The following is a 17,404-nucleotide window of genomic DNA, read 5'->3' on the forward strand; positions in this document are numbered from 1 at the left end:
CTTCTATATATTTCTAGGGACATACAATAGATGTACTGCATACACAACTACAGTTGTTTAGGGCTCAGTACCTTGCCCAAGGACACATCTGTGAATGAGTTATAGGAGTGCAGTTTAAAAAGAGGTAATGTTTAGTGACCTGAACTCGCTACTTAATACATACAGTCTTTCATTTCCCACCTCTCTCCGTACTGCTGAATTAAAATGATTTTCATTATTATTGTAATGAAATTCTAAGACTTTATTAGAATGAATGTATGCCTTTGCTTTTATTCCCATCATAGCTCCTTGTGGAGGAAACCTAACTGGGTCCAATGGATTTATACTGTCTCCTAACTACCCACACCCCTACCCTCACTCAAAGGACTGTGATTGGCTCATTGCTGTTAACTCTGACTACGTCCTGTCTCTGGCCTTCATCAGGTAACCTGTTTCAATGCTTAGCAATCAAAGTCCATCGACTATTTTACGCTAAAATATTTATGATCTGGGCACAAATGCTGAGCACAAATGTGCTTTTTCAGAAATGGCTGTTTAGTAATTGATAAAAAAAGAAGTACTCTCTGTTGCAGTGGAAATATCAACCCTTTAAGATGTTCTGAGGTCACCAAAATCATTAGGATTTATCCTTCGGTAGGGTGAAAGTCTTTAGGGCTGCTGACAGGAAAATTGTAACTCAATATCAGATGATAAAGAGCCTCTAAGTGCCAGGTTTCTTTTTTTGTTTATTTTGCTTCATACAGTATGTATTTTTACTGCATGACGGCTTAAAAACCACTTGGGACAGTGGCACTGTTCTTCTAAAAGTAGAAATTTAAACTTCTACCATTCAGTGTTCTGAAAATGCTCTTCAAATCTGCTAAGCTGACATCACCCTCAGGAAGTTTGTGCACATGTTTTCTAGTATAAAAAACGGCCAAAAATAACTCAAAAAATGTCAGTGTTGACTCTTTTCCTGTGCTTCTGTTCTGCTCCCCCCCACCCCATTTCTCTGTCTGTGTTTTCTCATCCATCTCTAGTTTCAACATTGAGCCAAACTACGACTTCCTGTATATCTACGATGGTCCGGATAGCAACAGTCCTCTGATTGGTAGCTTCCAGGACAGCAAACTCCCAGAGCGGATAGAGAGCAGTTCGAACACCATGCATTTAGCATTCCGCAGTGACGGGTCTGTTTCTTACACTGGCTTTCACCTGGAATACAAAGGTAAGATATTCTGCCAGTATTCCTTATATACCTTATAATCCTTATATATTGTGGTGTTCAGTGCCAGAACAGCTCCTGAATTACTCAAAGTAAAACTGCAAAGACGCAAACAGCAAAAAGCACATATTTTGCATTTTTGAAGAGATTAAAGTTTGTTTGAAAATATTTACAGCAGGGGGATTTCTTAACATCACTGGCAAACACATCTTTGTGTACGATGTGATTACTATGTGAAAGCAGCATCCCATCATTTATTCTGCGTTCAGTATCTAATGGTTTTTATCTTGAATTAGATGTCACCTGGAAATAGACTCAATACATGTATGTCTTTTTCTGATGAAATGAGATTAAAAAGTAGACCCAGATTCCAACTGGGAGTGCTTTATATCCACCTTGTAACTGTCAATTGTTGAAAAATAATTTTTATATACTCTGCTTGATGTAATTGCACCAGGGGCTGTTTTCTGTCTTATCAGTTTTTCATGAGCAAGGTAACCTGGGAGACTGCTTTTAAGGTTTTCGTACTTAATGTGACAATGTTGTCTCCTGCGATGACAGGATGTCTCCAGAATGGGTTTAGAAATATTTAATTTTCACATTCGCTGCATTACCCCGGAACATTCAATACAAATGAAAAATGAAAAAGAATGATCACTTTCAGCATGAAGTCCCCGTTGATTCAGTCTTGAAATATTCAGTCAGAGGGGCGACTTTGATTCACTTGCACAAAAGATTCAACACCGGCTTCATGTGGACCCAGGAATTAAGTCCTAAGTTGATGCAGGGTGGCCATTAATCTATTAGGAGGGGGGCCAGAGCCATAATTTACAAGGTTCATGTAGCATTCAAACGCCAAGGGATGAAGTTATGATTCTCGCTCTGTCTTTGGCAAAGGCAGCTAAGTCAAAGAGACTGTTAAAAAGGCCAACGAGATGCCTGCCTCATTTGATTATGGCTAGGGACATAGTTATTATTAATTTAGCTTATTATTTATGTGTGCCTGTCACTTTTTCTTTGCTTAATGCTCTCTCTCACTTACTGCTTCTCTCTCTCCCTGTCCAGCCAAGCTGAGGGAATCATGTTTCGACCCAGGTGTGGTTTTGAATGGGACCAGGCTGGGATCTGATTATAAGCTTGGCTCTACTGTCACCTTCTATTGTGAGGCTGGATACGTTTTACAGGTACGAAAACATGGATGGATGAATGGATGGATGCATGGTTGGATGGATGGATGTTTGAGAAGGTTTGGTTGCATGGTCAGCTGGGTGGTTGAGTGGTCGGATACATGTTTAGTTTGCGGGTCAGTTGGTCAGATGGGTGGTTGGGTTTTTTGTTGTTTGTTGGATAGGTAGGTGGATGGATGGTCAATTGGTTGGTTAGTTAGTTGGTTGGATGGGTGGGTGCTTGGAAGTTTGTTTGATTTGTTTGTTTGATGGTTGAATGGGTGGGTGGGTGAGTGGATGCTTGGTTTGTTGGGTGGTTTAATGGTTTCGTCATGGTTTCATGCTTGGGTGGATGGATGATGGTTGATGAATGGATGGATGAATGGATGGATGAATGGATGGATGAATGGATGGATGGATGGGTGGCTGTTCAGTTCACTGGTTGGACAGGTAGGTGGTTGGATTGGTGGGTCGTTAATTAGTTGTTTGGTTAAATTGGTGGTTGCTTGGTTTGTATGTTGGTTGGGTAGGTGGGTGGGTGTTTGGTTGCTTGGTTGGACTGGGTAGATGGTTTGTTAGCTGATTGGTTGGTTGGATGGATGGATGGATGGATGGATGACCAGTTCACTGGTTGGATGAGTAGGTGGTTGGTTAGATGGTTTGTTTGTTGGTTGCTTGGTTGAATTGATGGGTGGGTAGGTGTGTGGTTTCTTGGTTGGCTTGGGTGTGTGGTTTGTTGGTTAAATGGATGGATGGATGGTCGGTTGTTGGTTGGTTGTATGGGTTGATTTGGGTTGATTGTTTTTCTCACAGTTAAAGGTTTTTTGTTGTTGTTGTTTTTCTATCTTTAGGGTTATTCTACCCTAACATGCAGTATGGGAGATGATGGCAGACCTGGGTGGAACAGGGCGTTGCCTAGTTGTCAAGGTAACACACGCTAAAACACAGACTGGAATAAAGCACCCCCGCACACATCTTAAACCTATTTAAGTTCAACACTGTGTTATTATCTGTATGTGTGTGTCATCATGTATATCTTATATGAACACGTGCCTTTTGTCTCCAGCTCCCTGCGGAAGTCGTTCTACAGGATCTGAAGGGACTGTTTTATCTCCAAACTTCCCCAGAAACTACACCTCTGGACAGACCTGTGTCTACTCTATATCTGTGCCCAGAGAGTTTGGTGAGTTCATTCACAAACACACAGAGAATAGTACACACCTGCTATTGCAGTGAATACCATCAGTCCAGGAATATTTCACAGAACTGCAGAAGGTAATGAATCCGGCGGGTGTGCTAGAGTGAAAACTAGATACTAAAGTAGTCAGTGTTAAAATAATTTATTCTTAAGATTATTTTAAATGTAAGTGTGTAGCACTCTGAAGTGTAGGTGAAGAAACAATAGAATGAAACCTGTGATCCTAATTTTCTTTGACATATATTCTCCAATTATTCTTTTACTCAGTGAAACAAAGCGACATTAAAACTTGTTTGATTTTTTTTTTTAATTGGGAGGCCCCCTGAACGAACCCCTTTTGGGTTTTTAGCCACGAAAAAAACTAGTCCAGTTATTACACATGATCAAAAGATGCTCGGCCATTTGTTTGATTCCAAGTCAGGGTTTTTACAATTGAGGTGACATTAAAAGCTGAGGCTGTTTTTATCTTGCCGCGTTTGATCGGTGGTCCTTAAGCCAGACATAAGTGACACATTGTAAAGATGTGAATATTGTAGAGACATTAAATGAGGCTGTGTTGGGAATCTGGGGACATTAGATAAAATGTGACATTATATTCATCAGCAGACATGACCCCCCCCCCCCCCCCCCCCCCCCCATGACAGGCTGACTTGACGTAAGATCAAAACCTAGCGAGTCAGCAACTTTACGAACACAACTTAACATCAAGCAACTGAACAACACAAGGTTGCCAGCTAATATCACATGCTAGTCAAACAGCAAGGAGTCCAGTCTTGTCTTTTATTTTGCAAAGCTAAACCCACGACTAAAGGCGAGTCTGAGATTTACTCTTGTCCAGCCTGTTGCACGCTCTCTCTTCTTAGCTTTTCTCCGTCAACGTCCTCTTCGGTCTCTTTGCCTCGGCCATCATGTCCTTGCTGAGAATACTGAGCTACCTTCTCCTTATAGCTAGCTGATGACCCGTAGCTGGTGGTGTGTGACGTGCTGTCGCAAAGCGCTACACAGTTCTTGACGCGGACGGTTGCCACTCAACCTGTAGGTACTAGAGCAGGCGTTCGAGGCACACAGTGGGAATGAACAAGCACAAGTCAGTGCACCATCGATATGATCTTGAAGCTATTGTTTTAAGGTAAAATAGTTGCATAATGTCGTTCCAAGTTGGGATTGTGTTGTCAAAGGATCAATATCATTTAATTTTCACGATATGCAAATGTATTTTTATTTGTGTCTCTACATACATACACACACTACTCACATATTGACATCTCAATTATTGGTTGAGTGATTATTAGAACCACAGCTTTTAAATTTAATCAGTAATTGGTGAATATTACGCCCAATTATGCCCTGCGGTGTTATGAATAAATAGCTGCTTTCCCTGAGGCTGTTGATGGTTGCTGTCTCATTATATATTGCGTAGCAGCTCCTGGAGTGTCAGCTACATGTAGATGTTTTGACTGAGAGGAGCTAACATGGCTTGGCCTACATACTGTATAAGACACACAGACACACACCCTCCCTGAACCTCCCACACAGAGTGAGAGACGGAGATTTGGTTTGTTTAGTTGCAGTGCCGGAGCTTTAAGCCTTGCCCATGTTTGTTAAGCAGCTGTCATTCTCAAAAAAAAAAAAAGAATGAGAGAAAAATATGTCTATAATTTACAACAATTTAAGGTTACAAGCTCAAGGTTGCAGTTTCAAACCTTTCTGATGATCAGAGAAGTTGAAATCACACCACTGGTCTGCTTATTAAATAGTTAATGATGGTTCACCATTCATACAAATGGTGGGGAAAACCCTTGGCATTCACCCCCGAGGAGATGCCGTACCTCCTGTTGCACGAGGACACGGCTGAGGACACCCACTCAGGCAGCTCATCGGGAGGCATGGCAGCTCCACAGGGATCGATGCCCAGGTTTTCTCCATCTGATGTCAAGAGCTGAAGAAGCCTTTAAAATGAACAGTGAAACATTTCAATCATTTGATAACAAGTCCAGTGGATTGATTCAGACTCTGCCGGGCATGTTACAACCTGGACGACTGAACAGATCCACCAGCTGTACGTGACTGCAGCGCAGAGGGTTTTCATTACTAACAAGCCATGTGGTTAACGCATTTTGGGTTGTCTGTGGTGTGTGTGTGTGTGTGTATGTGTGGCTTTGTTTGTGTGCATGTTTCTGCGCTGGTATGTATATATGTTTTTCTTTGTTATCTCAGTATAAGTGAAGTCCTCTGATATCTAAAGGCATGTAAGCTATCCCCTGCGTGCATTAATGCTTCATGAGTCTCTGCGTGAGACTGCCGCATGTGTGTCCTCCTGCCTGGAATCTGCACTGTTTTCAAACAGTGTCAGCTGTGAACTCCTCCACCTGCTCTGCGGTATGTCGCCTTCACGGTGAAGCGATGGAAACATTTATCACGGCGATTTCCTTAAAATCCATACACGTTGGGAGCTTTTATGCATTTCTGCTGACAGGCACAATCTTGCCATTCTTTATGACCACTCAGCACGCCCTTACACACATCCTCATGTATGACCAGGACATGCTAAGTATCAGAGGTTAGAGTCATCCATCCTATAGAGCTAAACTCTTTCACGAGGATTTTCTTTTGTTGTCAGATTCCAATTCGACACCGATGGAAAATCCACTGTTTTGTCGCTGTTGTATGTAGCGTTTGTCTTCATCGTGATATAAAACGAGGATTTACATGAAAGCAGTAATGTATCGTTTGTGAGTCAGAGCAGCGCTTTAGCAGAATGTGGATCGGGCTTTCAAAGAACTCCGCAGAGAGAAACAGCCTTGTACAAAGTGACCAGTGACCTTCTTATAGCTGAATATCCTTGGCAATGTTCAGATGTAATCCTTTACACCTCAGCCTTTGGGGCCGACGAGAGAGAGGGAGAGATGATATGTGTGTGTGTGTGTGTGTGTGTGGTCAGGGAGCTGGCTTCATTGAGGCTGAAATAAATGTAATTTATCCTAAAGGACTTTTCTTTTCTCTATGCGCTGCAGACAAACAAATTCTTATTTATTCAACACCTACAGACTCACATCTTAAGGCAGCTTAGGATTGATTTAAAGATGCAATAATCAACCAAGACAGAGAGAATTCCAGAGGGCCTCCTAATGCTACCTGCCACTACAGCTGCACTGTAATATTCATGGTTTAGCAGAGGAATCTCCAGATGTTGTATGGAAGGTTTGGGATCAATTCCTAGCCACTGCAGCAAGGTTTTCACCTTCCATAACGCTGAAACGGAGTAAAACATGGGCTAGGGGACATGGGTTTGACAGGTTACCACTTGTGTCTGCTCGTAATACTGTAGAGAAGACAGACAGAACAACATCTCGCCCTACTGGCATATGTTGACAACAGTAAATCAGTTTTTGCACAGCACCAGCATTTCACACTAGCTGACAACACTGATGCACCCCGGCCAAGCGATGAGGAGGATGTAGCTTGGTTGGACCGGCGCGTGATGAAGATGAGGTGATGTTTTGACTGTTAAGCGTCCTGATATGTAATTTTGTGCCAGCAGTTGGCTTCAAATAAAAGTTGACACTGCAGCTTAATAAAATTTAAATTAGGTGTTACAGGTTAATTCTATCATTGGAAGGTCGGGCACAGGCAGTGGTGTGGAATAATAATTTGTCACCATTCAGATTTGGTTAACTCATCTCTCTATGTGTCATTCCCTCCCGTTTTTTTCCTCTCCAGTCCTGTTCGGTCAGTTCGTGTTGTTCCAGACATCTCTAAACGATGTGGTGGAAATCTACGATGGACCCACCCAACAAAACACGCTGCTGTCGTCTCTCTCTGGATCCCACTCCGGTGAGGATGGATGGGTCATACAGGGACAGATGGATGGATGGACAGATAAACTGAGCCTTTGCCGTGCTTTGCTCCTCTTTGATCTCATCTCTCTTCGACTCTGTCTTCCTCTCTCTAGGCGAGTCTCTTCCTCTGAGTTCGGGAAACCAGATCACGATCAAGTTTACCACAGTGGGACCAGAAACTGCTAAAGGATTTCACTTCGTCTACCAAGGTCAGCCAATTACTTTCATTCTTTTCTGATTGATTATTAATCAGTAGTAGCAGTAGTAGTACTGTTATACCTTTTGCAAAATTAGTATAGCCAGAATCATTAAAGCAGTATTTGTTTTATGATTTGTAGGTTTAAGGGTTTGCAGAACTGGTCTGTAACCTTAATGTTGAAAGTTTTCATCTAGTTTTCCCATTTTATAGTTTTTGTATTTTGTAGAAGATCTTAAATACAATGCCACAGTGTTATTCCTCTGTGCCAGCGCCAGCCGGGGACAGAGGCTTTATGTTTTCGGGTTGTCCGTCCCATTCCCGTGAAGGTGGTATCTCAGGAACGCCTTCAGGCAGAAGACCTCACAACACACATGTTTTTCACTGGACATTATTCACTGGAATCATACGTGCCATTACAATGATAACTTCCATTTCACCAAAAAATACACTTAATGCCTTTTGGTCAATTCCTCGTTAATCTTCACTGCCTATATTTTATGACAGACATGGATGCAAACTGTAACTTGACTGGTTGTGGAGGCAAACAACCATGATGCACTAATTCTACTTATGTATTTAATCTTTATTTAGCCAGAAAAATCAGTTTCGTTTGGTGTTCCTGTTGATATGAACATGTTTGAATGGTTGTGGCCTCTCTTGCTCCCTCAGCTGTACCGAGGACCAGCTCCACCCAGTGCAGTTCAGTCCCAGAGCCGCGCTTCGGGAAGCGCCTCGGTAATGACTTTGCGGTCGGCTCCTTGGTGCAGTTCGAGTGCAACCCTGGTTACGTCCTGCATGGTTCTACGGCCATACGGTGCGAGAGTGTACCAGACAACCTGGCACAATGGAATGACACCCTGCCAACATGCATAGGTGAATATGAATCCAGGAATGAAGCAGAGGACAGACTTTTTTTCCCCATTCAGAATGCATTAACATGAAAAGATGCACTGTCAGCTCTCCACTCGGAAAAACAGTTAAAAACAAATACAGACAATTCAAACTCAAGTAGCATTTGATTGTGGCCAGACCCTGAATGTATCTATGCCAAGCTGTTGCCCAGGCCGCCGCCTCTTTGTTCTCCTCCTCTGCAGGGGACCAGACAGAACAACCGACTTTCTCTTTTCCTGTTACTTTCAGACAAAGTGTTGTTTTAACCTCTGCTTCTCTCTCCTCTCTGCGCTCTCTCAGTCCCCTGCGGGGGTGTGTTGACCTCTCGTCGTGGGACCATCCTGTCTCCCGGATACCCGGAGCCCTACGACAACAACCAGAACTGTGTGTGGAAGGTCTCTGTTCCAGAAGGGGCTGGAATACAGGTACTACTCATCACACGCCGCTTCCTGGCTGACCTGTGTATCATTGGCTTAAAAGCTGAGCAGGCAGGATGTCAAGGAAGATAAGATATTATTAGTAGGATGAATGGATGGATGGTTTGTGAGAGAGGGACCATCCAGAGATAACTAGATAGGATCTAATCGTGAGAGATAATGCCTGATTGCATGTAAGCTAAACCGCTCTCACGGACAAATACAAAGGCAAAGGTGACACAAAATGGAGTCTGTTACAAATATGTGACAGAGCATTTAGTTTCTCTTCTCCAGTCACATCACATCACGTACATGTGTGTTCTGCATCTCCTTTTATGTGATCTGACATTTTTATTGAAAATTTACAGAATTAGCAGCATAGACTGAGCAAATGTGTTGACAATCAGACACAATGAAATGACAATTGAGGTGCTTTTATTGAAGACACTTAAACAAGACCTAACAAGAACAAATTCTGTCTTTCGCTTCTTCTTTATCTGTCTCTGCAGATACAAGTTGTGAGTTTTGCCACTGAGCACAACTGGGACTCTTTGGACTTTTACGATGGTGCCGACAACCACGCGCCAAGACTGGGCAGCTACTCCGGTAAACAGTTTTTTCAGTATTTGTGATAGTGTTACTCAAAAAGTTACACATACCTTGGCCATTCTTGCCTAAAAGCAATGTGATTAAGTGTGAGATAAATTACCATTAGTTTAAAAAAGTTCATTGAGGTTGCAGTTAGATTACATCAAGTTTTTAAGACCAGGAACCCTTTCCACACATTCACACTCAACAAAATGCTGCACGTTGTCATGATGTTTGGTGCAGACAAGCTGCTGAGAGTGCAGTCAGAGCTAAACTGAGCTGAGGAACACCCCCACTGACACCTGCTTGTTTTTCTGTCATTACTTAAAAGACATATAATAATTTTCTTACTGCATAGCTAATTGATCCTCTTACACTCTAATACTCCACTAGGAATAGATATTCCCTGAGTACACATTTATTCCAAAACAATTATTCACATTTCTAAATGCTTCCATTGCACAATGTCACAAGCTGTACGTTTCATTCCAACCCCATTTAACTCACGGTAATTATGGTATGTTTGGTATTTTAAACTGATAACCAACAATAATTCAATCATATAAGAGGCGTAAACTGTAATTGCAAGTTTTAAATCGATTTATATTTATGATCAGCTATGAAAAACTGATTTTATTGCTCTCTTTTATTGTTCAGCATCACTTTCAGTGTTATGTCTTTTGTGGCAGGTTAAGGTTCCTCAGTCCACTCGCACAACAGCAGCACACATGCTGCGTCAACGTGTTGTCCACCATTTTTTACAGTGTAGCTTCTCTCATGCAGAAAACGTCCGAAAACTGAAACAGAAAACTAGCATATGAATTATTTGTTTGTGTTTTATGTGAAAACATGTTATGTTTGTCGCTGATCTACACAGAAGCCAGAAAAAACTTCTCATCGTTTCCTGTGAACTGATATTCAGGATTCCCTTGTGTAGTCAAGCAGCTCTCCAAAGGGGGAGCCAGCATCTTCTGAGGATAATAATGCCACTTGTAAGGAAGCAAAGTCTTCCGATTATCTCCTATTTTTGTTGAATGATGTATGGAAGGGCTTGACATTTTATGACAAACTGGATAAGAAATGATGAATGAAATAACTATGACAGTGACATATTTCCATTTCAAAAGTCATGAATGAGTGAATACATGCAGGGCGACGATAAAAACTTTTTTTATGCTTGTTAATTACAACTGTTAATTAATGCTGTCACACTTCCCAAAACAAGTGTTATGGTTAAATCCATGCAGTTCATTATTCATCATCATTCATCATTTATTCTTAGCGAAAAATCATTTTTTATTTTCCGTTACGTTAATGAATGAGATTTTCTGTGGGATGCTAGTGCGACCAGCAGGGGGGCGTCAGACTGTTCAGAAATGCTGCTAATTAATTCCCCTCACAACAGGCAACCAATAACATCCATTGGCCTAATTCACTGTTCATTCAGAAGAATGTCTCTGTGACTTTGATGCGTTTTGCCGACACACCTGCCACTGAACGAAAAACAACTTGCAGCTCACTGGCCGGAGATTAGAGCTGGTTAATATTCCTTTACATTAAAGTGCCTCATCCGTTACGTTATTGTGAAGAGCCCTGACAGAATTACACTGTTGCACCAGCTTTGCTTCGGTGGTGTTGTGCCGTTTTTCACTTTGTACTGCGCCTTGCCACGCTAAGTAGGTCAAGCCAACATTTTAAAAGTGGTTTCAAATAAAACAGATGTCTCATATAAAAGTAATTCCCCTCTCCCTCCTTGGAGAACACTTCACAAACACAAAAAGTGAAAATGTAGGTTTGGGAGGCCTTTGTTGTTTCCTTTGCTGTCAGATAACTAAGATCATTTGCTTTCAAGCCTCAGATGAAAAACGAAAAAATGTGATCGTGGTCCTCTGTTGCTGTCTTCTTCTCTCCCTGCTCTCAGGCACCACCATCCCCCCTCTCCTGAATAGTACATCTAACAACCTCTATCTCAGCTTCAGCTCTGATATTAGTGTCTCAGCTGCTGGTTTTCACCTGGAATATACAGGTAACATATTTGTCTCATGCAGCTTTATCTGCGGTATGTGCTATATATATACACACAGTGTTGACTGAAGCTGTGTTTTATATTTCTCATCAGCTATTGGTCTGGAGTCATGTCCAGAGCCTCAGACTCCGAGCTATGGAATACGACAAGGAGACAGATTTATGGTGGGAGACGTCGTGCAGTTCTCATGTGAACAAGGATATTCTCTTCAGGTAAAAGTACAACCTATATGTATTCATAATGTTTGTCTTTCTGCACGGGCTCAGAATAACTTCTGAGTGACTGACAGGAGTTGGAGGATAGTCACAGAATATACACATGCACGACAGGTTGCAGCTGTTTAATGCAAACCGACTGCCAGATATGTATGTGAAATCATTAAAGGATGCTCAGCTTTTCTGATGTGCCGCAATTCACTCTTTTTATCCCCTGGCTGCACAAACCAAGAACTATTTAAACTGTGAATCAGAAGGAAACCCCGCTCTCGGGTGGTTTTCCCAGCTCTTACTAAACATACAACTCTGGTGTGGTTTGCACAACTCCTGAATAATGTATGTGTCTGGTGTGGTCTGCCCAATTTCTGTGCAGTATACAGCCCTAATAGAGGTTTGCCTTCCCCCTGCTTAATATACACCAAGGCTTCAGTTGTTATTATAAAGTATGAATAATATTGTTGAGAAGATAAAACAGCAAATTATCCAAAAGTTATCTGTGGTGATTTCCCAACTGTTAGGTGATTGTAGTTGCTTTTGCATTTTTAGGGCAATGCCCATATCACCTGCATGCCTGGACCTGTGAGAAGATGGAACTACCCTGTACCGCTGTGTCTCGGTAGGTGACATACATGCACACACACATACACACATGCACGCAATCCAGCGTGGATATGCCGTGATGCGTGCGAAACTTCAGTGCTGCAGAGATGATGCAAGCGGTCTCCATCGCCTACCCTGACTCTCCGGAAAATAAGCCGTTTGATCAATTTATGGTTCTGTGATGAGCTGATTATTTAGTATTCTGTGCAGAATACGATTAAGCTTTTAAACTGATGCAAAGCCAAGTCAGACTCTGCCATAAACATGCAGAGTGTGCCAGATCACCAGCATGCACTGAGGCAAACAAGAGGACACACATCTACTGGCACAATGGTAATTTATTAAAGAAGGTTATTTATTAGGGACTCTGAATATTTATGTTTACTTCAAAATGGTGGAAAAGGTCAGGTTGAAAATATGCACGTATAAAAAAAGAAGTATGTCAGCTGTACTCTGTGACATCAGCTTCCTCATTTTTGATGTGTTACTTTCAACACTGAACAACTGTTTCCCTTTTCTTCTCTCTTTCTGTGCTATGTGTGTGTGTGTGTGTGCAGCTCAGTGTGGTGGGTCTATGACAGATGTAAGTGGAGTGATTCTAAGTCCTGGTTACCCCGGCAACTACCCGAGTGGATTAGACTGCACATGGACAGTCAACTTACCTGTCGGCTTTGGTAAGAAACACTGTCAACTTTGAAACAGCGTTTGTGCTGCTCTCTCCATTTGTTTATGCATCCGTGCTCTGTCTGTTCCTGCCTCCCTCTTCATATATCTACGTTATCCATTGATTGACTTATTCAATTACTCGCTCGCTCGCTCTCTCAGTGTCGGTGGCCTTTATCCACATTGTCGACCAGAGGCTGCGGATGAAGCGCCCACAAATGCTTTTATTGCCAGCCTCTCTGTCCGACAAGCCTTGCTGATTGCTATGAATGTCATCAGCGACGTATTTTTCCTCAGGTATCCATCTGCAGTTTCTGAACTTCTCCACTGAAGCGATCCATGATTACTTAGAGATCCGCAGCGGAACGCTGGAGACCGGCTCGGTCATCGACCGGTTCAGCGGTCCAGTCATCCCCAAGCCGCTGTTCAGCACCACCCACCAGACCAGCTTCTTCTTCCACAGTGACTATTCACAGAACAAACCAGGGTTCCACATCACATATCAAGGTAAATATTGTCTCTGCAAGTTCCTCTCCAGCATCTCGTGTAAACTGATCATTTGCTAAGAGAACCCAACTGTACCTTTTCTGAAAACATCAGGTTACTAATGTGGAAACTTGGTCAGTATTTTTCTCAGGAGCGACTAAACAAAATTGTCGACATTCAGACGATAAGAAATGTTTCTTGACCTCTAAAGCTCTTGCCAAAGAATTGCATGAAAGTCCTCATTTCTGGATTAATTTCAGTGATGTGACAAGTTTTATATTCATTCTTCCTGACAATGAAAAGGTTTTGAGCAGTGTTATATTTATTATGGTAAATCTCGTAGATAGCCTCATTTGTTACAGCTAATTCCATTAATGTGCAAATTACAGTGGCTGATGAATAATACCTTTTATCTCATGACAGGAGCACTGCCAAAGTGTTTTAAAACAGGGCTATTATTGCTGCTAATGTTTGTCTTTCTCAGTCACATGTCTTTGCTCAGTCATGCAAACCTTTGACTCTGGTAACTTTGGCTGTGGAAAGTCGCTGTGACTTAAACGTCTAAATGGCCGACTGTCAGATTTCATTTGAGAGTGTTTTGGCAACATCAAAAGCACAAGTACGAGCTGCAGTGGTGCATGATATCCTTGTCAAAAACCTAGTAATCTTAATTTATATCTGCAAGTCTGCAGCTGTATTTTTTGAGTTTCTCTGCAGCATTTCATATTTCATTCTTCATCCTAAACATGACAGAGGAGTAATGAATTAATGTTTTGAGCTCTGCACGAAAAATGAGTTCTGACAAACAGCTTTTAAACAAGAAGAGAAAGATGATTTAGCATACTCAGAGTAGTTCAGGGCCGAGTTAAGTCCATTCAGCTGGTGGTCGGGGTCTTGAATTTGTTTTGTAGCATTACATACTGGTTTTAATTTGTTATTTCCACATTTTGATGTTATTCCTACTACTAGATTGCTTATACTGACTGACTATTGGCTGATCAATGTTATAATGTTTGTATTTATTGTCTCTTTATATGAATGATATTACTTTATCAGTAAATATCATTGCACAGTTACTATAAACTAGTCCTGTCTTGTCACTGTTTTCATTGACGAATCTGGGTTGTTGTCTCTCAAGCCTACCAGCTCCAGAGCTGCCCAGACCCCCGGCCATTTCGAAACGGCATCGTGATCGGCACAGATTTCAGCGTTGGGATGACGGTGTCGTTTGAGTGTCTGCCTGGCTATTCTCTGATCGGAGAGGCTTCACTCACATGTTTGCATGGAATCAGCAGGAACTGGAATCACCCGCTACCACGATGTGAAGGTAAAACAGAAGCTCATCCCTGGACGCATTATTTTTATTCACACCAAAGTATATTCCTTGGTATTTCTACTAGAGTTGATTCAGAATGTTGCACTGAGAGCAAAGTGGAAAAAATATGAAAATTAAGATTTGTTGTTGTTATCATTATTGTTGTTATTGTTATTGTTTCCAGCAGTGAAATTATATTGTTAAATGAGATTATTGCAACTAAATAACAAGTACGTGCACAGTAATCCAATTATTATTCTATAGTCTAGACTTCAGAGCATTACACTTATTCAAGGACAATCATTTAGAAAAGTGTAAATATCTCACAGATCTGGCACTCCCAAGGAATACCTGTGCTGCCGAACTCAAATAAGACTGTAATGAGAATTTATTAAAGGCATTAAGGTGTTATCCAGTGGTCATTATATGACTGATGGAGACATGTCGTCTCTCAGCCATCCAGACAATTACTATAGCTTCACAATGGTAAAACTAATTTGCTTGTAATTTATTAAGGGTAATTCTGTTAATATTCTATCTCGCAGCTCTCTGTGGCGGCAACATCACATCATTAAACGGAACCATTTACTCTCCTGGTCACCCCGAGGAATACCCCAACTTCCAGGACTGTGTGTGGAGTGTTCGAGTTCCTCCTGGACACGGCATTTACATCAATTTCACTGTACTGAGCACTGAGCCCATATATGACTACATCACCGTCTGGTAGGTGTTATGTTACTATTTTATTTTCCTATTTTATTTGTGTTACACACGAACACACACACACACACACACACTTTCTCTGTCACACAGGATGTCATGCTCCTTAACATCTTTTCAGAGCTGGCCACTAATTGGCAAAATTCCTGCAAGGGTTACTATGACTACACACATCTCTCCTTGAATATAAAGTTCCTCGGACATAATTTCCTTCTTGTCATGTTTTACCCGTCCGTCTATACCCATAAACCCCTGTTCCTCACACTGTCTCGGAGTCGAAGTCGCTCTCATGTGTTATATACAATCCATCTTTCTCTCCCTACCTGCCCAGCCTTTACTCCTCTCCTCAATATTCTTTCTGCGGAGAGCAGCCATTGGCAACAGCAGACATTTTGTCAATGCAGATGTTTAAATGATGCTTGGACGCCATGTTTCATCATCTTCTTCAGGAACAATTTTGCGGCAGAGCCACAAAGAGACAGCTCAATGTATTTCTATGGTTGCCATGTTGCTGCCCCTTCTCTATAGATGAAGCCTGTCTCCTAGAAATAGACGGCAATGTGCGCCATGAACAGTTTAGAAACACTGGCTGGCATGCAGACATGGAGAAGCAGGGCTAGACAGGGAAAACACAACAACAGCAGGGTAAGACATTGTGTGCTGTTGATACGTTCCCTTGCAAATTATGTATTTTTAGACCAACACAGACGGACCAAATGTCTGTCTTGTACTTCTGTTAGCCTTTCATGATGTAAGCACTGTCAGCCCTTCAGATTTCCAGGTTTGGCTGTTTCCGCAGCCTTCAGGAAACTTTGAAAATTATTCTAACTAAAATTCCCCGACAAGAACCTGGATGACCCACACAGGTCCAACACTGACTGTATCAAATAATTACTGTCTCCTTCCTCTAGAGAAAGACAGGTACACCAAGAAATTGGACGGTGTAAGGTAAAGACAGTGCCCTTATTCTCTGCCAGAATGAATGATCCCATTATGTGACCCGAGGTTAGCTACAATGACAGCTACCACTATTTGCCAGTTAAGTCGAGCTTACCTTTGGGGAAACTTTATCCTCGGAGCTTCTAATTTATTTCTAATGAAAATAAAAAACAGAAGGGTTCACCGCTAAATGCACCGCTTCATGTCCCAATCCATTTACTACCAACAACAGTCAGAACGTTTGAGCATGACTGTCTGACTACAGCCTCTGTTAACGACATACTAGGAAAACATTATGTCAGGTTTATATGAAACACGGTCACTCAAACAACAGCAAACGACAGATGTAATTTAATGGCTTATTGTTTGATTGATTGATTAGCCTTGAGCTGAAAGAGTTAATTAACTAGGTCACAAATGAGCTTTCAACATCAACTGATTCATCATTTACTCTATAAAATGTCAGTGATCCAAAATACAAGGAACATTAATGCACAATAATCAAGAGATAAGAGAAAAGCAGCAAATTCTCAATTTAAGGTGCTAGAACCAGAGAATATTTTGCCATTTTGTGTAATAGTTGACTCAGTTAATCAGTTATCAGCATTGTTGCAGATTTATTTTCTGCCTATCGACTTTTCGAGTAATTGTTTCCCTCATAAAAAGTGATGCTGGATACACAATCTAATGTGAAAAGCTTGTTGACACTGGGAGAACTGCTTCTCTTTATCTGCACATCGTAGCATTTTATCTGCTGAAAACACACAGCTCGTTTTGTTCAGCGGCACTTGATGTGGCTTGTTTAGTGTACAGATGTCTTTAGTGTATGGATGTAATGCAGCCTGCCTTTCCCGCAGCAAACACGGCCACACTGTCGAACCATGTGCCGTCCACCCACAGCCGACTCTGTGAATTCCATGAATTGGTCGCACAGCAGGT

General features: G+C 41.7%; 1 protein-coding gene across 1 annotated transcript in view; it reads left to right on the forward strand.

Annotated features, from left to right (window-relative positions):
• The window catches only part of csmd3b (CUB and Sushi multiple domains 3b), a 325,003-nt gene that overhangs the window by 265,083 nt on the left and 42,516 nt on the right, over window positions 1-17,404 (forward strand). The window contains exons 29-45 of the mRNA XM_041956121.1: window positions 285-423; window positions 1,020-1,207; window positions 2,270-2,388; window positions 3,222-3,297; window positions 3,437-3,553; window positions 7,289-7,402; window positions 7,521-7,616; window positions 8,276-8,479; window positions 8,798-8,922; window positions 9,423-9,519; window positions 11,423-11,527; window positions 11,621-11,739; window positions 12,289-12,358; window positions 12,900-13,016; window positions 13,303-13,512; window positions 14,630-14,818; window positions 15,352-15,529. Of these exons, the coding sequence (XP_041812055.1) occupies window positions 285-423; window positions 1,020-1,207; window positions 2,270-2,388; window positions 3,222-3,297; window positions 3,437-3,553; window positions 7,289-7,402; window positions 7,521-7,616; window positions 8,276-8,479; window positions 8,798-8,922; window positions 9,423-9,519; window positions 11,423-11,527; window positions 11,621-11,739; window positions 12,289-12,358; window positions 12,900-13,016; window positions 13,303-13,512; window positions 14,630-14,818; window positions 15,352-15,529 (2,263 nt within the window). The remainder of the gene's footprint in view (window positions 1-284; window positions 424-1,019; window positions 1,208-2,269; window positions 2,389-3,221; window positions 3,298-3,436; window positions 3,554-7,288; window positions 7,403-7,520; window positions 7,617-8,275; window positions 8,480-8,797; window positions 8,923-9,422; window positions 9,520-11,422; window positions 11,528-11,620; window positions 11,740-12,288; window positions 12,359-12,899; window positions 13,017-13,302; window positions 13,513-14,629; window positions 14,819-15,351; window positions 15,530-17,404) is intronic.

The sequence above is a fragment of the Chelmon rostratus genome, chromosome 16 (genome assembly GCF_017976325.1).
Source record: "Chelmon rostratus isolate fCheRos1 chromosome 16, fCheRos1.pri, whole genome shotgun sequence".
Classification (NCBI taxonomy): domain Eukaryota; kingdom Metazoa; phylum Chordata; class Actinopteri; order Chaetodontiformes; family Chaetodontidae; genus Chelmon; species Chelmon rostratus.